General features: G+C 41.9%; 1 protein-coding gene across 1 annotated transcript in view; it reads right to left on the reverse strand.

Moving 5' to 3' along the window:
• Positions 1-22,038, reverse strand: part of BRCA1 (BRCA1 DNA repair associated) — a 1,073,265-nt gene that overhangs the window by 408,196 nt on the left and 643,031 nt on the right. The window contains exon 13 of the mRNA XM_053699586.1: positions 8,863-9,164. Within this exon, the coding sequence (XP_053555561.1) occupies positions 8,863-9,164 (302 nt within the window). The remainder of the gene's footprint in view (positions 1-8,862; positions 9,165-22,038) is intronic.

Genomic DNA, 22,038 nt, shown 5'->3' on the forward strand with positions numbered 1-22,038 from the left:
AAACACATAAGCCATGTTGAAGACCCAAGGGGCTGCTAGAGCATCTACCAGCGCCGCTCCCGGGTCTCTGGACCTGGATCCGTAACGAGGAAGCTTGGCGTTCTGGCGAGACGCCATGAGATCCAGTTCTGGTTTGCCCCAACGACGAATCAGTTGAGCGAACACCTCCGGATGAAGTTCCCACTCCCCCGGATGAAAATTCTGGCGACTTAGAAAGTCAGCTTCCCAGTTCTCCACGCCTGGGATGTGGATCGCTGAAAGGTGGCAAGAGTGAAACTCTGCCCAGCGAATTATCTTTGAGACTTCTAACATCGCTAGGGAACTCCTGGTTCCCCCTTGATGGTTGATGTAAGCCACAGTCGTGATGTTGTCCGACTGAAATCTGATGAACCTCAGTGTTGCTAACTGAGGCCAAGCTAGAAGAGCCTTGAATATTGCTCTTAATTCCAGAATATTTATTGGGAGGAGTTTCTCCTCCTGAGTCCACGATCCCTGAGCCTTCAGGAAGTTCCCGACTGCGCCCCAACCTAGAAGGCTGGCATCTGTTGTTACAATCGTCCAGTCTGTCCTGCGAAAGGTCATGCCCTTGGACAGATGGACCCGAGAAAGCCACCAGAGAAGAGAATCTCTGGTTTCTTGATCCAGATTTAGTAGAGGGGACAAATCTGAGTAATCCCCATCCCACTGACCTAGCATGCATAATTGCAGCGGTCTGAGATGCAGGCGCGCAAATGGCACTATGTCCATTGCCGCTACCATTAAGCCGATTACTTCCATGCACTGAGCCACTGACGGGCGTGGAATGGAATGAAGGACACGGCAAGCATTTAGAAGTTTTGACAACCTGGACTCCGTCAGGTAAATTTTCATCTCTACCGAATCTATAAGAGTCCCTAGGAAGGAGACTCTTGTGAGTGGTGATAGAGAACTCTTTTCCACGTTCACCTTCCACCCATGCGACCTCAGAAATGCCAGAACTATCTCTGTATGAGACTTGGCAATTTGAAAGCTTGATGCCTGTATCAGGATGTCGTCTAGATACGGAGCCACCGCTATGCCTCGCGGTCGTAGAACCGCCAGAAGTGAGCCCAGAACCTTTGTAACGATTCTCGGGGCCGTAGCTAACCCAAAGGGAAGAGCTACAAACTGGTAATGCCTGTCTAGGAAGGCAAATCTTAGGTACCGATAATGATCTTTGTGAATCGGTATGTGAAGGTAGGTATCCTTTAAGTCCACTGTGGTCATGTACTGACCCTCTTGGATCATGGGTAGGATGGTTCGAATAGTTTCCATTTTGAATGATGGAACTCTTAGGAATTTGTTTAAGATCTTTAGGTCCAAGATTGGTCTGAAGGTTCCCTCTTTCTTGGGGACCACGAACAGATTTGAGTAAAATCCTTGCCCTTGTTCCGTCCGCGGAACTGGGTGGATAACCCCCATTACAAGGAGGTCTTGTACACAGCGTAGAAATGCCTCTTTCTTTATTTGGTTTGCTGATAACCTTGAAAGATGAAATCTCCCTTGTGGAGGAGAAGCTTTGAAGTCCAGAAGATATCCCTGGGATATGATCTCCAATGCCCAGGGATCCTGTACATCTCTTGCCCACGCGTGGGCGAAGAGAGAAAGTCTGCCCCCCACTAGATCCGTTTCCGGATAGGGGGCAATCCCTTCATGCTGTCTTAGGGGCAGTAGTAGGTTTTCTGGCCTGCTTGCCCTTGTTCCAGGACTGGTTAGTTTTCCAGGCCTGTCTGTAACGAGCAACAGTTCCTTCCTGTTTTGGAGCGGAGGAAGTTGATGCTGCTCCTGCCTTGAAGTTTCGAAAGGCACGAAAATTAGACTGTTTGGTCTTTGATTTGGCCCTGTCCTGAGGAAGGGTATGACCCTTACCTCCAGTAATGTCAGCGATAATTTCTTTCAAGCCGGGCCCGAATAAGGTTTGCCCCTTGAAAGGAATATTAAGCAATTTAGATTTAGAAGTCACGTCAGCTGACCAGGATTTAAGCCATAGCGCTCTGCGCACCTGGATGGTGAATGGTCTCTTCTAGAGACTCAAACCAGAATGCCGCAGCAGCAGTGACAGGCGCAATGCATGCAAGGGGCTGTAAGATAAAACCTTGTTGAACAAACATTTTCTTAAGGTAACCTTCTAATTTTTTATCCATTGGATCCGAAAAAGCACAACTATCCTCCACCGGGATAGTGGTACGCTTAGCTAAAGTAGAAACTGCTCCCTCCACCTTAGGGACCGTCTGCCATAAGTCCCGTGTAGTGGCGTCTATTGGAAACATTTTCCTAAATATAGGAGGTGGGTAAAAGGGCACACCAGGTCTATCCCACTCCTTGCTAATAATTTCTGTAAGCATTTTAGGTATAGGAAAAACGTCAGTACACACCGGCACTGCATAGTATCTATCCAGCCTACATAATTTCTCTGGAATTGCAACTGTATTGCAGTCATTCAGAGCCGCTAAAACCTCCCCTAGCAATACACGGAGGTTCTCAAGCTTAAATTTAAAATTAGAAATCTCTGAATCCGGTTTCCCTGGATCAGATCCGTCACCCACAGAATGAAGCTCTCCGTCCTCATGTTCTGCAAACTGTGACGCAGTATCAGACATGGCTCTCACAGCACCAGCGCGCTCTGTCCTTATACCAGAGCTATCGCGCTTGCCTCTTAATTCTGGCAATTTAGATAATACTTCTGTCAGGGTATTATTCATAATAGTAGCCATGTCTTGTAAAGTGATTTGTATGGGCGTCCCTGATGAACTTGGCGCCACAATAACACGCGCCTCCTGAGCGGGAGGCGAAGGTACTGACACGTGAGGAGAGTTAGTCGGCATAACTTCCCCCTCGTCGTCTGGTGATAATTCTTTTATAGATAAAGACTGACCTTTATTATTTAAAGTGAAATCAATACATTTAGTACACATATTTCTATGGGGCTCCACACTGGCCTTCAAACATAATGAACAAACAGATTCATCTGTGTCAGACATGTTTAAACAGACTAGCAATGAGACTAGCAAGCTTAGAAAACACTTTGAAATAAGTTTACAAGCACTAAATAAAACGCTACTGCGCCTTTAAGAAGCACAAAAAATTGTCACAGTTGAAATAACAATGAACCAAATCAGTTATAGCAACCAAATTTTCACAATAAATGTATTAAGTTAGCAGAGCATTGCACCCACTTGCAAATGGATGATTAACCCCTTAATACCCAAAACGGATAAGAATATAGAAAAAAACGTTTTTTAACACAGTCAAACACACTGTCACAGGTCTGCTGTGACTGATTACCTCCCTCAAAATGACTTTTGAAGTCCCCTGAGCTGTCTAGAGACGTCCTGTGTCATGCAGGAAGAAACAGGAAGACAGAGACTGAATTTTTACTGCGCAAAAAAGCGCTAAAATAGGCCCCTCCCACTCATATTACAACAGTGGGAAGCCTCAGTTAACTGTTTCCATGCAGAAATATAAGTCAGCCATGTGGAAAATTCATGCCCCAATAAATTTTATCACCAAAGTACCTCACAAAATTGATTAAACATGCCAGCAACCGTTTTAAACATCTTATTCTTTTATTTTTTAAAGAGTATGTATCTCTATTGATAAGCCTGATACCAGTCCTTCTACTGCATTTAAGACTTATTACATTACATCAGTAATAGCAGCATTTTCTTAGTCAAATTCCATTCCTAGAAAATTACTTTACTGTATATACATTAATCAGCCTGATACCAGTCACTTCCACTGCATTTAAGGCTGTACTTACATAACCTCGGTATCAGCAGTATTTTCTAGTCAATTCCATTCCTTAGAAAAATATTTTACTGCACATACCTTATTTGCAGGGGACCCCGCACGCTATTCCCTTTCTGAAGTTACCCCACTCCTCAGAATGTGCGAGAACAGCCAGTGGATCTTAGTTACTTCTGCTAAGATCATAGAAAACACAGGCAGATTCTTCTTCCAAATACTGCCTGAGAAAAAAACAGCACACTCCGGTGCCATTTAAAAATAACAAACTTTTGATTGAAGAAATAATTAAGTATAAAACACCACTCTCCTCTCACAACCTCCATCTATGTTGAGAGTTGCAAGAGAATGACTGGGTATGACATGTGAGGGGAGGAGCTATATAGCAGCTCTGCTTTGGGTGATCCTCTTGCAACTTCCTGTTGGGAAGGGAATATATCCCATAAGTAATGGATGACCCGTGGACTGAATACACTTAACAAGAGAAAAACCCCTCTATAGTGGTCCTAGATGCTAGAGGACTCCTTTAGGGAAGCTGGATGTCTCAGTCTGAATATCAACTGCGCATAAAGTGCGCAAAAATAGGCCCCTCCCACCATGCACTTAAAGTCAGAATGACTGGGGGTGGCAGTTAGGGGAGGAGCTATATAGACAGCTCTGCTGTGGGTGTCCTCTTGCAACTTCCTGTTGGGAAGGAGAATATCCCACAAGTAATGGATGAACCCGTGGACTGGATACACCTTTACAAGAGAAATTAAATCCAAACAAAAAAATCTTTCTTAAAAAATGTCAAGAAAAAAACTTAAATCATAAGCAGAAGAATCAAACTGAGACAGCTGCCTAAAGAACTTTTCTACCAAAGATTGCTTCTGAAGAAGCAAACACATCAAAATGGTAAAATTTAGTAAATGTATGCAAAGAAGACCAAGTTGCTGCTTTGCAAATCTGATCAACTGAAGCTTCATTCTTAAAAGCCCAAGAAGTGTTGACTGATCTAATAGAATGAGCTGTAATTCTCAGAGGTGGAGACTGTCCCGCCTCCAAATAAGCTTTGTGAATCAAAAGCTTTAACCAAGATGCCAACGAAATGGCAGAGGCTTTCTGACCTTTCATTGAACCAGAAAAAACAACAAATAGACTAGAAGTCTTTCTGAAATCCTTAGTAACTTCAATATAGCATTTCAAAGCACTTATAACATCTAAAGAATGTAAAGATCAAACCAAAATAAAAGGAGGAGAGATTGATTTAATAACAGGCTTGATATGAACAAAAGCCTGAACAAAACAGTAAATATCAGGAAGTTTAGCAATAGGCGTTCAATTTCCATAACTTCAAATTTCTGCGATTTAAGATCCTGATGGAAAAACGGCCCTTGAGACAGAAGGTCTGGCCTTAAAGGAAGTGGCCAAGGTTGGCAACTGGACATTCGGACAAGATCCACACACCAAAACCTGTAAGGCCATGCTGGTGCCATCAGAAACACATAAGATTGTTCCATTATGATCTTGGAGAACACCCTTGGAAGAAGAACTAGAAGTGGAAAAATGTAAGCAGGTTGGTAAACCCAAGGAACTGCTAACGCATCCACCATCTCCGCCTGAGGATCCCTGGACCTGGAAAGGTACCTGGGAAGCTTTTTGTTTAGATGAGAAGCCATCAGATCTATTTCGGTAAGACCCCACATCTGTACAATCGGACAAAATGCATCTAGATGGAGAGACCACTCCCCTGGATGTAAAGACTGACGGCTGAGATAATCCGCTTCCGAATTGTCTACACCTGGGATATGTATCGCAGAAATTAGACAGGAGTTGGACTCCGCCCAAGAAAGTATCCGAGATACTTCTTTCATCGCTAAAGGACAGCGAGTCCCATCCTGATGATTGACATATGCCACAGTTGTGATATTGTCTGTCTGAAAACGAATGATTGATTCTCTCTTTAATAGAGGCCAAGCCTGAAGAGCCCTGAAAATAGCACAGAGTTCTAAAATATTGATTGGTAACCTAGCCTCTTGAGGATTCCAGACTGCTTGTGCTGTCAGAGACCCCCAGATAGCTCCCCAACCTGTGATACATGCATCTGATGAAATAACAGTACAGGAAGAACAAACAAAAGAGGCCCCTTGAATAATCCGATGATGGTCTGACCACCAAGTCAGAGAGAGTTGAGTGTTGGGATTTAAGAATATCAATTGTGGTATCCGAGTATAATCCCTGCACCATTGCATGCAAAGATGCAGAGGTCTCATATGAAAACGAGCAAAGGGGATTGTGTCCAATGCTGCAGTCATGAGACCTAAAACATCCATGCACATATCCACTGAAGGGAATGATCGAGACTAAAGGTTTAGACAGGCTGAAACCAATTTCAAACATCTCTTGTCTGTTAAAGACAGGGTCATGGATACTGAATCTATCTGAAAACCTAAAAAGGTGACCCTTGTTTGAGGAATCAAGAAACTCTTTGTTAAATTGATCCTCCAACCATGTCTTTGAAGAAACAACACAAGCTGATTTGTTTGAGATTCTGCTAAATGAAAAGATTTAACCAGTACCAAGATATCGTCCAAATAAAGAAACACCGCAATACCCTGCTCTCTGATTACAGATAGAAGGGCACCGAGATGAAAGAATTGGCGACCCTCAGCGCCTTAATCTTCTTCTCCTGCATTTCGTCGACCATTTCACACAGGGATTAACACCAATATGTCGTAGCTCCAGCAACCGCCGCAACGGCCGCTGCTGGCTGAAAAACAAACCCTGTGTGCTGAAACATCTTTCTCAACAAGTTTTCTAACTTTTTATCCACGGGTTCTTTAAACGACGAACTATCCTTGAGGAGTAATAATCGTCCGCTTTGCGAGCGTAGAGATAGCCCCATCCACCTTTGGGAAGGTCCCCCACAGCTCAAGCTGAGAGTCCAGAACGGGGAAAAGTTTTTTTAAAAGAAGGGGAAAATGACAAACCTAATTGCTCCCATTTATTCTTAATATTTGCCATCTTGATGGGAACCGGGAAAGTCTGAGGTACTACCCTGTCCTTATATACCTTGTCAAGCTTAGGAATCGCAGGTTACTCCGGGATCTTAGCTTCCGGAACCTCCAGAGTAGCAAGCACCTGCCGCAGCAGAAAGCACAAATTCTCCATCCTAAACCTATAACCAGGCTCCTCCGCAGCCGGAGGGTTAGATGACGCAGACTCTAACCCAGAAGGGTCCTCCTCCAAAGAGTCGGAGTGGGCCTCGTCATCGTATAGAGCCTCTGGATCTTCTATCGGCGTAGACAAACCGTGGGCCGGGCCATCATGATACACCCTACGCTTGCGCTTAGCAGAACGCGATAAGGCATGGATCACCTTCAAAACCACCGATTCCAGTTGGTCCGCAAAGTCTGACGGCTAACGAATCTCTCCCGAAGGAGTAACGGTTGGACCCCGGGGCGCAACATGTGCAATCAGAGATGAATGTAGGGAACGCACCTCACGGGATGAAGAACCTTCAGAGGTGGACGTCTCAGTAGTACTAGACATCCGTTTACATTTAGATGTTGTAACTTTATCAAGGCATGTGGAACATAGTTGAGCAGGCTAATCTACCAGAACCTCCTCACAATAAACACAGGAATGAGATTTTGTTAAAGAGGGAGAGCCCTCTAATACGTCAGAGTCCTTTGATCCTTGTGCTTTTGATCAGACTAACTAATTAATGCACTAGGGAACAACGCGCCAAAAATGGCCGCACACGATTCCCGCAAATAACCTGAAAGTTCTGCACATTGCCAGAGCCTCATCTCGCACATAACGCAGCAATGACACAAACAATATCATGTAAACCCCCCCCCTCCCGTTTAATAATCCCCCTTCCAGGAATATTAACCCTTGATTCTGTAAAGATAAAGAGGCGACACACTGTGACCCTGTCTTCTATGTTATCATTAGTAATAAAAAAATGAAACACTCTTACCAGAATCTACGCCGTGGAACAAGAACACGGCCCTTCAAGTGTGACAGGTTAGTAGCCTCACTCCTGACATGGACTTGAGTGTAGAAAGCAGGCAGCGAAACTCGTCAACGCTGATTGCTTGTAGAGCTGTTAATATGAGTCGGGATGGTTTTCACATAAAGACTCTCCCTGCATCTCTGGACTTCGCCCAGGCTCTCACTGAGAGGCTGACAGGACTACTTAAAACTCCAGTCCCAATGCGAAGAGACTACTCGGAAACTCTGGCACTTCTCTGCCATCCTCCTGTGACGAAAGGCAAAGAATGACTGGCGGATGAGGGAAGTGGGGAAGGTATTTAAGCCTTTGACTGGGGTGTCTATGCCTCCTCATGGGGGCCAGTAATTCCCAATAGTAATGAATGAAGCCGTGGACTCTCCTCCCCTTTAGATGGAAAAGGCACTTACCTGTATCTTGCCGTCCGGCAGGAGGACAGCTTACCCGGTGTGAGAAAGTCACTCCTCACAGAGGCCTGTAGAAAAAAAAAAGAAAGAACCGAGTAAACCTACTCTGTCTTATTATACCAGGACAGCAAAGTGTTAGGAAAATGCAGTAAGGCCCACCTTACAAGTTCCATACTGCTTTAAAGCCACCACTGCCCTACTGAAGAGACTGACGTGGAGTACAGCTAGACCCAATCTTGAGAGGAAAGTTCAGAGTAAACCTACTCTGGCTTTCAAAATAATAAAATCTTGATTGAAGTGAAATAAATCCAATCTTCTTCAGACACCAAAACTTCACCTCGTCCTTGCACCGAAGGCAAAGAGAATGACTGGGGGTGAGGTGGGTGGGTAAGGGAAGTGACATTTAACAGCTTTGCTGTGATGCTCTTTGCCTCCTCCTGCTGGCCAGGAGTGATATTCCCACTAGTAATTGATGATGCCGTGGACTCAACATATCTTAGGAAAGAAATAATCTTATATAGTATTTAACTAAACTAAAATGTTTAATAAAAATAGTGAGTTGTTATATTAGTATTACAGGGGAATAGTGTAAATGTATCTTTGTAATATAAAATATACCTGACATACATGGAAATAACTTTTTTTTAGCAACTAGCGTATGAACCAAGAATACACAGAACATTTTGGGCGACTCACCATTTCACTTGGGCTGATGCCAGATGCCACCAAGGAGAAGTTTTTCCTGGAGGATACTACTGGACTTTTAAAATTAGCAGCAGCTGCTCTACTCCGAATTGGTGAGGCAAACGTAGGGGACGCGGATCTTCCTGAGATTTTATTAACCGGCCGTGGGAAGCACATGGGCTCTGCTGCAGATGAAACTGATGAAACTTTCTTAGATGTGGACATTTCAGTGGCTGACTTAAGCCTTTTATGTCTCTGTCTGTTTTTAGGTGGTGTTTTGTTTTGATTTGATTTGGTTTTTGGGGTTACATTTGCTGCAGAGACAAAAAACATATCTATACATATAATATGAACAAATATGAATCATACATAAAAAAAACATACTGCTGTAGATGGATTTTAGTTTTCCTATAAAGTTAATAAAACGAAACAGGAGAACATTTAGTCAATAGTATTACATGCAAAATAATCTATAAACAAATAGATGGCAAGAAAAAATACATTTTGTCTTGGCAGTTCCGTAAAGTGAAAAGCCAACTTAAATTTTCAGTCTGAGGTAACATTATAAACTTGTTTGACCAACAAAATAAGCATAGGTGAGAATCTCAAACCCTCTGTTGAAATAACAATTTTGCCAACCCAGCTTGTAAGTCAAAAGTGCAGTTCAAGCCTTGAAAATAAAGTGAATGATTTTCTGAAACATATAAAAACATATGATTTTCTGAAAGCCCATCATATTGTGTGCTCAAAAACATTTTAAACATGCAAATTATCAAATATTTAAGAGATAAACAAAATGTATCAGAATATAAGTAGATATCTTACTATTGCTATTGGCAAGCCATTACACAGTATTATTTTTAATGATGTAGAAGATAAATCATTACAGAGGAAGATTATCACATTTTCTTGTTGATTTGCTGCAATAGAAAACATTTTTCTTTGGAATACAAAGTGTTGATGCTTTGTGAAGGAAGAGAACATGGCATTATAGAAGAAAAATCATATTATAGAGTTCATATTTTCCTTATTCTAAATGGTTCTTGGAGATGCATTCTTTTTTCATAGTTCTATGAAGCTTGAGAAAGCAAACAAACTCTAAGTTAAGGTAAACGCTTAGCTAATCTTTTTTCAACAGCTGCAAATAAAAAAACAAATTAAGCTTAATTGATAATTTCATTTCCTTCTGTATGAGGAGAGTCCACGACATCATTCCTTACTGTTGGGAAATACTGAACCTGGCCACCAGGAAGAGGCAAAGACACCCCAGCCAAAGGCTTAAATACTCCCCCCACTTCCCTCATATCCCAGTCATTCTGCCAAGGAAACAAGGAACAGTAGAAGAAATATCAGGGTATAAATGGTGCCTGAAGAGAAAAACTAATTTTGGTTCGCCCATCGGAGTATACAGGCGGGGGCCGTGAACTCTCCTCATACAGAAGAAAATGAAATTATCAGGTAAGCATAATTTATGTTTTCCTTCTTAATATAAGGAGAGTCCACAGGCATCATTCCTTACTGTTGGGAAAACTATACCCAAGCTCTAGAGGACACTGAATGATAATGGGAGAGGTAAAAGAAAGGCGGACCCTATTCTGAGGGCACAACAGCCTGCAAAACCTCTCTCACAAAAGCTGCTTCACGCAAACCTTAAGAACTTGAAGTGTTCCTTGTGTATTGGAACGTGAAGGTAAGCATCCTTCAGATCTATCGTGGTCATGAACTGCCCTTTCTGAACCAAGGAAAGGATGGACCTTATTATCTCCATCTTGAACGAGGGGACAGATAGGAATTTGTTTAAGCAATTTAGGTCCAGAACCTTCTTTGGAACCACAAAAAGGTTTGAGTAGTATCCCAAACCTCTTTCTCCAAGAGGTAATGGGACAATGACTCCCAGGGAGGAGAGATCCCTCATACAACCCAGAAAGGCCTCTCTTTTTTTTGGTCTCGAAGACAGGTTTGACAAGAGAAATCTGCCCCTGGGTAGATGAGTCTTGAAACCTACTCTGTATCCCTGAGTGATGACCTGCAGGACCCACAGGTCTTGCACGTACCCAAACCACGCGTCCAAAAAGAGCGACGGTCTGCCCCTACAAGATCCAGATCAGGGAACGCCCCTTAATGCCGATTTTGTCTCAGCGGAAGTTTTCTTGGATTTATTCCAGGACTGAGCCGGCTTCCAAGTCTCCTTGGATTGCTCGGGCTTAACGGAGGGCTGCTGAAGTTGTGATTTATCTGAACGAAAGGAACGAAAATTAGGACCTTGTCCCTTAGATTTGTTCTTCTTATCCAGCGGTAAAAAGGCACCTTTGCCTCCAGTAAACGTGGAGATAATTGAGTCCAGGCCTGGACCAAATAGAATATTTCCTTTAAATGGGAGGGAAAGAAGTCTTGTCCGCAAACCAGGACTTCAGCCAGAGTGCCCTATGGGCTTGAACAGAAAAACCTGAAGCCTTGGCATTCAGGCGAATAATTTGCATATTTGCATCACAAATAAAAGAATTAGCCACCCTTAAGGCCTTAATTCTTACCTGGACCACATCGAGAGGACCCTCCACCGTGATCAACTTATATAAGGAGTCGCACCAGCAACAGCCGCTGCCAGTTGAAACAAATATCCCGTATGTTGAAACATCTTTCTTAACAGAGTTTCGATTTTCTTATCCATAGGCTCTTTAAATGATGAACTATCCTCAAGCGGTATAGTAGTGCGTTTAGCAAGCACCATCCAACTTGGGGATGGAACCTCACAATTCCAATTGAGAGTCCAGAACCGGGAACAATATTTTACAGTAAGAAGGGGAAAATGAAGAACCAATTCTTTCCCATTCATTCTTAAAAATGTTCGCCATCCTTACGGTAACCGGGAAAGTTTGTGGTACAATCCTGTCCTCATAGACCTTATCTAATTTATGAATCAAAGGTTCCTCAGGTAATTTGGGCTCTGGAACCTCTAACGTAGCCAAAAACATAATTTATGTAAGAACTTACCTGATAAATTCATTTCTTTCATATTAACAAGAGTCCATGAGCTAGTGACGTATGGGATATACATTCCTACCAGGAGGGGCAAAGTTTCCCAAACCTTAAAATGCCTATAAATACACCCCTCACCACACCCACAAATCAGTTTAACGAATAGCCAAGAAGTGGGGTGATAAGAAAAAGTGCGAAGCATATAAAATAAGGAATTGGAATAATTGTGCTTTATACAAAAAAATCATAACCACCACAAAAAAGGGTGGGCCTCATGGACTCTTGTTAATATGAAAGAAATGAATTTATCAGGTAAGTTCTTACATAAATTATGTTTTCTTTCATGTAATTAACAAGAGTCCATGAGCTAGTGACGTATGGGATAATGACTACCCAAGATGTGGATCTTTCCACACAAGAGTCACTAGAGAGGGAGGGATAAAATAAAGACAGCCAATTCCTGCTGAAAATAATCCACACCCAAAATAAAGTTTAACAAAAAACATAAGCAGAAGATTCAAACTGAAACCGCTGCCTGAAGAACTTTTCTACCAAAAACTGCTTCAGAAGAAGAAAATACATCAAAATGGTAGAATTTAGTAAAAGTATGCAAAGAAGACCAAGTTGCTGCTTTGCAGATCTGGTCAACCGAAGCTTCATTCCTAAACGCCCAGGAAGTAGATACTGACCTAGTAGAATGAGCTGTAATTCTTTGAGGCGGAGTTTTACCCGACTCAACATAGGCAAGATGAATTAAAGATTTCAACCAAGATGCCAAAGAAATGGCAGAAGCTTTCTGGCCTTTCCTAGAACCGGAAAAGATAACAAATAGACTAGAAGTCTTACGGAAAGATTTCGTAGCTTCAACATAATATTTCAAAGCTCTAACAACATCCAAAGAATGCAATGATTTCTCCTTAGAATTCTTAGGATTAGGACATAATGAAGGAACCACAATTTCTCTACTAATGTTGTTGGAATTCACAACTTTAGGTAAAAATTCAAAAGAAGTTCGCAACACCGCCTTATCCTGATGAAAAATCAGAAAAGGAGACTCACACGAAAGAGCAGATAATTCAGAAACTCTTCTAGCAGAAGAGATGGCCAAAAGGAACAAAACTTTCCAAGAAAGTAATTTAATGTCCAATGAATGCATAGGTTCAAACGGAGGAGCTTGAAGAGCTCCCAGAACCAAATTCAAACTCCAAGGAGGAGAAATTGACTTAATGACAGGTTTTATACGAACTAAAGCTTGTACAAAACAATGAATATCAGGAAGAATAGCAATCTTTCTGTGAAAAAGAACAGAAAGAGCAGAGATTTGTCCTTTCAAAGAACTTGCGGACAAACCCTTATCCAAACCATCCTGAAGAAATTGTAAAATTCTCGGTATTCTAAAAGAATGCCAAGAAAAATGATGAGAAAGACACCATGAAATATAAGTCTTCCAGACTCTATAATATATCTCTCGAGATACAGATTTACGAGCCTGTAACATAGTATTAATCACGGAGTCAGAGAAACCTCTATGACCAAGAATCAAGCGTTCAATCTCCATACCTTTAAATTTAAGGATTTCAGATCCGGATGGAAAAAAGGACCTTGTGACAGAAGGTCTGGTCTTAACGGAAGAGTCCATGGCTGGCAAGATGCCATCCGGACAAGATCCGCATACCAAAACCTGTGAGGCCATGCCGGAGCTATTAGCAGAACAAACGAGCATTCCCTCAGAATCTTGGAGATTACTCTTGGAAGAAGAACTAGAGGCGGAAAGATATAGGCAGGATGATACTTCCAAGGAAGTGATAATGCATCCACTGCCTCCGCCTGAGGATCCCGGGATCTGGACAGATACCTGGGAAGTTTCTTGTTTAGATGAGAGGCCATCAGATCTATCTCTGGGAGCCCCCACAATTGAACAATCTGAAGAAATACCTCTGGGTGAAGAGACCATTCGCCCGGATGCAACGTTTGGCGACTGAGATAATCCGCTTCCCAATTGTCTACACCTGGGATATGAACCGCAGAGATTAGACAGGAGCTGGATTCCGCCCAAACCAAAATTCGAGATACTTCTTTCATAGCCAGAGGACTGTGAGTCCCTCCTTGATGATTGATGTATGCCACAGTTGTGACATTGTCTGTCTGAAAACAAATGAACGATTCTCTCTTCAGAAGAGGCCAAAACTGAAGAGCTCTGAAAATTGTACGGAGTTCCAAAATATTGATCGGTAATCTCACCTCCTGAGATTCCCAAACTCCTTGTGCCGTCAGAGATCCCCACACAGCTCCCCAACCTGTGAGACTTGCATCTGTTGAAATTACAGTCCAGGTCGGAAGAACAAAAGAAGCCCCCTGAATTAAACGATGGTGATTTGTCCACCACGTTAGAGAGTGTCGAACAATCGGTTTTAAAGATATTAATTGAGATATCTTCGTGTAATCCCTGCACCATTGGTTCAGCATACAGAGCTGAAGAGGTCGCATGTGAAAACGAGCAAAGGGGATCGCGTCCGATGCAGCAGTCATAAGACCTAGAATTTCCATGCATAAGGCTACCGAAGGGAATGATTGTGACTGAAGGTTTCGACAAGCTGTAATCAATTTTAGACGTCTCTTGTCTGTTAAAGACAGAGTCATGGACACTGAATCTATCTGGAAACCCAGAAAGGTTACCCTTGTTTGAGGAATCAAAGAACTTTTTGGTAAATTGATCCTCCAACCATGATCTTGAAGAAACAACACAAGTCGATTCGTATGAGACTCTGCTAAATGTAAAGACGGAGCAAGTACCAAGATATCGTCCAAATAAGGAAATACCACAATACCCTGTTCTCTGATTACAGACAGAAGGGCACCGAGAATCTTTGTGAAAATTCTTGGAGCTGTAGCAAGGCCAAACGGTAGAGCCACAAATTGGTAATGCTTGTCTAGAAAAGAGAATCTCAGGAACTGATAATGATCTGGATGAATCGGAATATGCAGATATGCATCCTGTAAATCTATTGTGGACATATAATTCCCTTGCTGAACAAAAGGCAATATAGTCCTTACAGTTACCATCTTGAACGTTGGTATCCTTACATAACGATTCAATAATTTTAGATCCAGAACTGGTCTGAAGGAATTCTCCTTCTTTGGTACAATGAAGAGATTTGAATAAAACCCCATCCCCTGTTCCGGAACTGGAACTGACATAATTACTCCAGCCAACTCTAGATCTGAAACACAATTCAGAAATGCTTGAGCTTTCACTGGATTTACTGGGACATGGGAAAGAAAAAATCTCTTTGCAGGAGGTCTCATCTTGAAACCAATTCTGTACCCTTCTGAAACAATGTTCTGAATCCAAAGATTGTGAACAGATTTGATCCAAATTTCTTTGAAAAAACGTAACCTGCCCCCTACCAGCTGAACTGGAATGAGGGCCGTACCTTCATGTGAACTTAGAAGCAGGCTTTGCCTTTCTAGCAGGCTTGGATTTATTCCAGACTGGAGATGGTTTCCAAACTGAAACTGCTCCTGAGGACGAAGGATCAGGCTTTTGTTCTTTGTTGAAACGAAAGGAACGAAAACGATTGTTAGCCCTGTTTTTACCTTTAGACTTTTTATCCTGTGGTAAAAAAGTTCCTTTCCCACCAGTAACAGTTGAAATAATAGAATCCAACTGAGAACCAAATAATTTGTTTCCCTGGAAAGAAATGGAAAGTAGAGTTGATTTAGAAGCCATATCAGCATTCCAAGTCTTAAGCCATAAAGCTCTTCTGGCTAAGATAGCCAGAGACATAAATCTAACATCAACTCTAATAATATCAAAAAATGGCATCACAGATGAAATTATTAGCATGCTGGAGAAGAATAATAATATCATGAGAATCACGATTTGTTACTTGTTGCGCTAGAGTTTCCAACCAAAAAGTTGAAGCTGCAGCAACATCAGCCAATGATATAGCAGGTCTAAGAAGATTACCTGAACATAGATAAGCTTTTCTTAGAAAAGATTCAATTTTTCTATCTAAAGGATCCTTAAACGAGGTACCATCTGACGTAGGAATGGTAGTACGTTTAGCAAGGGTAGAAATAGCCCCATCAACTTTAGGGATTTTGTCCCAAAATTCTAACCTGTCAGGCGGAACAGGATATAATTGCTTAAAACGTTTAGAAGGAGTAAATGAATTACCCAATTTATCCCATTCCTTAGCAATTACTGCAGAAATAGCATTAGGAACAGGAAAGACTTCTGGAATAACCGCAGGAGCTTTAAAAACCTTATCCAAACGTATAGAATTAGTATCAAGAGGACTAGAATCCTCTATTTCTAAAGCAATTAGTACTTCTTTAAGTAAAGAGCGAATAAATTCCATCTTAAATAAATATGAAGATTTATCAGCATCAATCTCTGAGACAGAATCCTCTGAACTAGAAGAGTCCAAAGAATCAGAATGATGGTGTTCATTTAAAAATTCATCTGTAGAGAGAGAAGATTTAAAAGACTTTTTACGTTTACTAGAAGGAGAAATAACAGACAAAGCCTTCTTTATGGATTCAGAAACAAAATCTCTTATGTTATCAGGAACATTCTGCACCTTAGATGTTGAGGGAACTGCAACAGGCAATGGTACATCACTAAAGGAAATATTATCTGCTTTAACAAGTTTGTCATGACAATTATTACAAACAACAGCTGGAGAAATAGCTACCAAAAGTTTACAGCAGATACACTTAGCTTTGGTAGATCCAGCAGGCAGTGGTTTTCCTGTAGTATCTTCTGGCTCAGATGCAACGTGAGACATCTTGCAATATGTAAGAGAAAAAACAACATATAAAGCAAAATAAATCAAATTCCTTATAAGACAGTTTCAGGAATGGGAAAAAAATGCCAAACATCAAGCTTCTAGCAACCAGAAGCAAATGAAAATGAGACTGAAATAATGTGGAGACAAAAGCGACGCCCATATTTTTTGGCGCCAAATAAGACGCCCACATTATTTGGCGCCTAAATGCTTTTGGCGCCAAAAATGACGCCACATCCGGAACGCCGACATTTTTGGCGCAAAATAACGTCAAAAAATGACGCAACTTCCGGCGACACGTATGACGCCGGAAACGGAAATGAATTTTTGCGCCAAAAAAATCCGCGCCAAAAATGACGCAATAAAATGAAGCATTTTCAGCCCCCGCGAGCCTAACAGCCCACAGGGAAAAAAGTCAAATTTTTGAGGTAAGACAAAATATGATAATTTAAAGCATAATCCCAAATATGAAACTGACTGTCTGGAAATAAGGAAAGTTGAACATTCTGAGTCAAGGCAAATAAATGTTTGAATACATATATTTAGAACTTTATAAATAAAGTGCCCAACCATAGCTTAGAGTGTCACAGAAAATAAGACTTACTTACCCCAGGACACTCATCTACATGTTTGTAGAAAGCCAAACCAGTACTGAAACGAGAATCAGTAGAGGAAATGGTAAATATAAGAGTATATCGTCGATCTGAAAAGGGAGGTAAGAGATGAATCTCTACGACCGATAACAGAGAACCTTATGAAATAGACCCCGTAGAAGGAGATCACTGCATTCAATAGGCAATACTCTCCTCACATCCCTCTGACATTCACTGCACGCTGAGAGGAAAACCGGGCTCCAACTTGCTGCGGAGCGCATATCAACGTAGAATCTAGCACAAACTTACTTCACCACCTCCCTTGGAGGCAAAGTTTGTAAAACTGATTTGTGGGTGTGGTGAGGGGTGTATTTATAGGCATTTTAAGGTTTGGGAAACTTTGCCCCTCCTGGTAGGAATGTATATCCCATACGTCACTAGCTCATGGACTCTTGTTAATTACATGAAAGAAACTTCCTTTAACAGAAAGTGTAAATGCTCAATCCTCAACCTAAAGTCTGATTCCTCCTCAGCTGGAGGCTTAGAGGCAGCAAATTCTGACCCAGAAAGAGCACCCTCTGAAGTATCAGAGACACCTTCATCCTCAGATAATCTGGTATCAGATAAATCCAATAAGCTAGTAGATGACCCCTGGGAAAGATAGCAATATTTGACCTTTGCTTGCGCTTAGCAGGGCGAGGTAAACCACTAAAGGCCGCAGCCACTGCCGTTTGTAACTGCTCAGTAAAGTCTGGTGATAAAAGCGCCCCTCCAGGTGGAGGATTAGGAGTGCTAAGGGAAGCTGCATGTGTATTAGGAAATTATTGTAGGGTACACACCTCACTGGACGGAGACTCCTCAAAGGTGGACGGCTCAGTGGTATCAAACATATTAACTTTCTTTGACCTGATAACAAAATTTATGTAAGAACTTACCTGATAAATTCATTTTTCTCATATTGGCAAGAGTCCATGAGCTAGTGACGTATGGGAAATACAATCCTACCAGGAGGTGCAAAGTTTCCCAAACCTCAAAATGCCTATAAATACTCCCCTCACCACACCCACAATTCAGTTTAACGAATAGCCAAGCAGTGGGGTGATAAAGAAAGAAGTAAAAAGCATCAAAAAAAGGTATTTGGAAATAATTGTGCTTTATACAAAATATCATAACCACCATAAAAAGGGTGGGTCTCATGGACTCTCACCAATATAAAAGAAATTCAGGTAAGTTCTTAAATAAATTATGTTTTCTTTCATGTAAATGGCAAGAGTCCATGAGCTAGTGATGTATGGGATAGTAATACCCAAGATGTGGAACTCCATAGAAGAGTCACTAGAGAGGGAGGGATAAAAATAATAACAGCCATTTTCCGCTGAAAAAATTAATCCACAACCCAAAATATAAGTTTATTCTCATAAATGAAAAGAAAAAACTTAAAACATAAGCAGATGAATCAAACTGAAACAGCTGCCTGAAAAACTTTTCTACCAAAAACTGCTTCCGAAGAAGCAAATACATAAAAAAGGTAGAATTTAGTAAATGTATGCAAAGAAGACCAAGTTGCTGTTTTGGAAATCTGATCAACTGAAGCTTCATTCTTAAAAGCCCACAAAGTGGACACTGATCTAGTAGAATGAGCAGTAATTCTCTGAGGCGGGGCCTGACCCAACTCCAAATAAGCCTGATGAATCAAAAGCTTTAACCAAGATGCCAAGAAAATGGCAGAAGCCTTCTGACCTTTCCTAGAACCAGAAAAGACAACAAATAGACAAGAAGTCTTCCTGAAATCTTTAGTAGTTTCAACATAATATTTCAAAGCTCTTACAACATCCAAAGAATGTAAGAATCTCTCCAAAGAAATCTTAGGATTAGGACACAAAGAAGGAACAACAATTTCTCTATTAATGTTGTTAGAATGCACAACCTTAGGTAGACATTTAAATGAAGTCCGCAAAACTGCCTTATCCTGATGGAAAATCAGAAAAGGAGATTCACAAGAAAGAGCAGATGATTCTTAAACTCTTCTAGCAGAAGAGATTGCCAAAAGAAACAACGCTGTCCAAGAAAGTAGTTTAATGTCCAAAGAATGCATAGGCCCATATTTATCACAGGTCTTGCGGACCTGATCCGACAGTGCAGATCAGGTCCGCATGACCTCGCTAAATGCGGAGAGCAATACGCTCTCCGCATTCAAAATTGCACCAGCAGCTCACAAGAGCTGCTGGTGCAACGCCGCCCCCTGCTGACTCGCGGCCAATGGGCCGCCAGCAGGGAGGTGTCAATCAACCTGATCGTAATCGATCGGGTTGAATTGTTGCGATTCCTGTCCGCCTGCTCAGAGCAAGCGGAGAGGGTTATGGACCTGCCGTCTTTGTGACCGCTGCTTCACAACTGCTGTTTCTGGCGAGTCTGAAAACTCGCCAGAAACACAGGCCGCCAAGCTCCTTTCGGAGCTTGATAGATAGGCCCCATAGACTCAAACGGAGGAGCCTGTAAAGCCTTCAAAACCAAATTAAGACTCCAAGGAGGAGAGATTCAATTAATGACAGGCTTGATATGGACCAAAGCCTGTACAAAACAGTGAATATCAGGAAGCTTAGCAATCTTTCTGTGAAATAAAACAGAAAGAACAGAGATTTGTCCCTTCAAGGAACTTGCAGACAAACCTTTATCCAAACCATCCTGAAGAAACTGTAAAATTCTAGGAATTCTAAAAGAATGCCAGGAGAATTTATGAGAAGAACACCATGAAATATAAGTCTTCCAAACTCGATAATAAATCTTCCTAGATACAGATTTACGAGCCTGTAACATAGTATTAATCACTGAGTCAGAGAAACCTCTATGACTAAGAACTAGGCATTCAATTTCCATACCTTCAAATTTAATGATTTGAAATCCTGATTGAAAAAACATAATTTATGCTTACCTGATAAATTACTTTCTCCAACGGTGTGTCCGGTCCACGGCGTCATCCTTACTTGTGGGAATATCTCTTCCCCAACAGGAAATGGCAAAGAGTCCCAGCAAAGCTGGCCATATAGTCCCTCCTAGGCTCCGCCCACCCCAGTCATTCGACCGACGGACAGGAGGAAATATATAGGAGAAACCATATGGTACATGGTACCGTGGTGACTGTAGTTAGAGAAAACAATTCATCAGACCTGATTAAAAAACCAGGGCGAGCCGTGGACTGGACACACCGTTGGAGAAAGTAATTTATCAGGTAAGCATAAATTCTGTTTTCTCCAACATTGGTGTGTCCGGTCCACGGCGTCATCCTTACTTGTGGGAACCAATACCAAAGCTTTAGGACACGGATGAAGGGAGGGAGCAAATCAGGTTACCTAAACGGAAGGCACCACGGCTTGCAAAACCTTTCTCCCAAAAATAGCCTCCGAAGAAGCAAAAGTATCAAATTTGTAAAATTTGGCAAAAGTGTGCAGTAAAGAACAAGTCGCTGCCTTACATATCTGGTCAACAGAAGCCTCGTTCTTGAAGGCCCATGTGGAAGCCACAGCCCTAGTGGAGTGAGCTGTGATTCTTTCAGGAGGCTGCCGTCTGGCAGTCTCATAAGCCAATCGGATGATGCTTTTAAGCCAAAAGGAAAGAGAGGTAGAAGTCGCTTTTTGACCTCTCCTTTTACCAGAATAGACAACAAACAAAGAAGATGTTTGTCTGAAATCTTTTGTAGCCTCTAAATAGAATTTTAGAGCACGGACTACGTCCAAATTGTGTAACAAACGTTCCTTCTTTGAAACTGGATTCGGACATAAAGAAGGTACAACTATCTCCTGGTTAATATTCTTGTTAGAAACAACCTTTGGAAGAAAACCAGGCTTAGTACGCAAAACCACCTTATCTGCATGGAACACCAGATAGGGCGGAGAACACTGCAGAGCAGATAACTCTGAAACTCTTCTAGCAGAAGAAATAGCAACCAAAAACAAAACTTTCCAAGATAGTAACTTAATATCTATGGAATGTAAAGGTTCAAACGGAACCCCTTGAAGAACTGAAAGAACTAGATTTAGACTCCAGGGAGGAGTCAAAGGTCTGTAAACAGGCTTGATCCTAACCAGAGCCTGAACAAATGCTTGAACATCTGGCACAGCTGCCAGTCTTTTGTGTAGTAAGACAGATAAAGCAGAGATATGTACCTTTAGAGAACTTGCAGATAATCCTTTCTCCAAACCTTCTTGTAGAAAGGAGAGAATATTAGGAATTTTTATCTTATTCCATGGGAATCCTTTGGATTCACACCAACAGATATATCTTTTCCATATTTTATGGTAAATCTTTCTAGTTACCGGTTTTCTGGCCTGAACCAGAGTATCTATCACAGAATCTGAAAACCCACGCTTCGATAGAATCAAGCGTTCAATCTCCAAGCCGTCAGCTGGAGGGAGACCAGATTTGGATGTTCGAATGGACCCTGAACAAGAAGGTCCTGTCTCAAAGGTAGCTTCCATGGTGGAACCTATGACATATTCACCAGGTCTGCATACCAAGTCCTGCGTGGCCACGCAGGAGCTATCAAGATCACTGAGGCCCTCTCCTGTTTGATCCTGGCTACCAGCCTGGGAATGAGAGGAAACGGTGGAAATACATAAGCTAGGTTGAAGGTCCAAGGTGCTACTAGTGCATCTACTAGAGTCGCCTTGGGATCCCTGGATCTGGACCCGTAGCAAGGAACCTTGAAGTTCTGACGAGACGCCATCAGATCCATGTCTGGAATGCCCCATAATTGAGTTAGTTGGGCAAAGATCTCCGGGTGGAGTTCCCACTCCCCCGGATGGAATGTCTGACGACTCAGATAATCC

This window comes from Bombina bombina, chromosome 1 (genome assembly GCF_027579735.1).
Source record: "Bombina bombina isolate aBomBom1 chromosome 1, aBomBom1.pri, whole genome shotgun sequence".
NCBI classification, from domain to species: domain Eukaryota; kingdom Metazoa; phylum Chordata; class Amphibia; order Anura; family Bombinatoridae; genus Bombina; species Bombina bombina.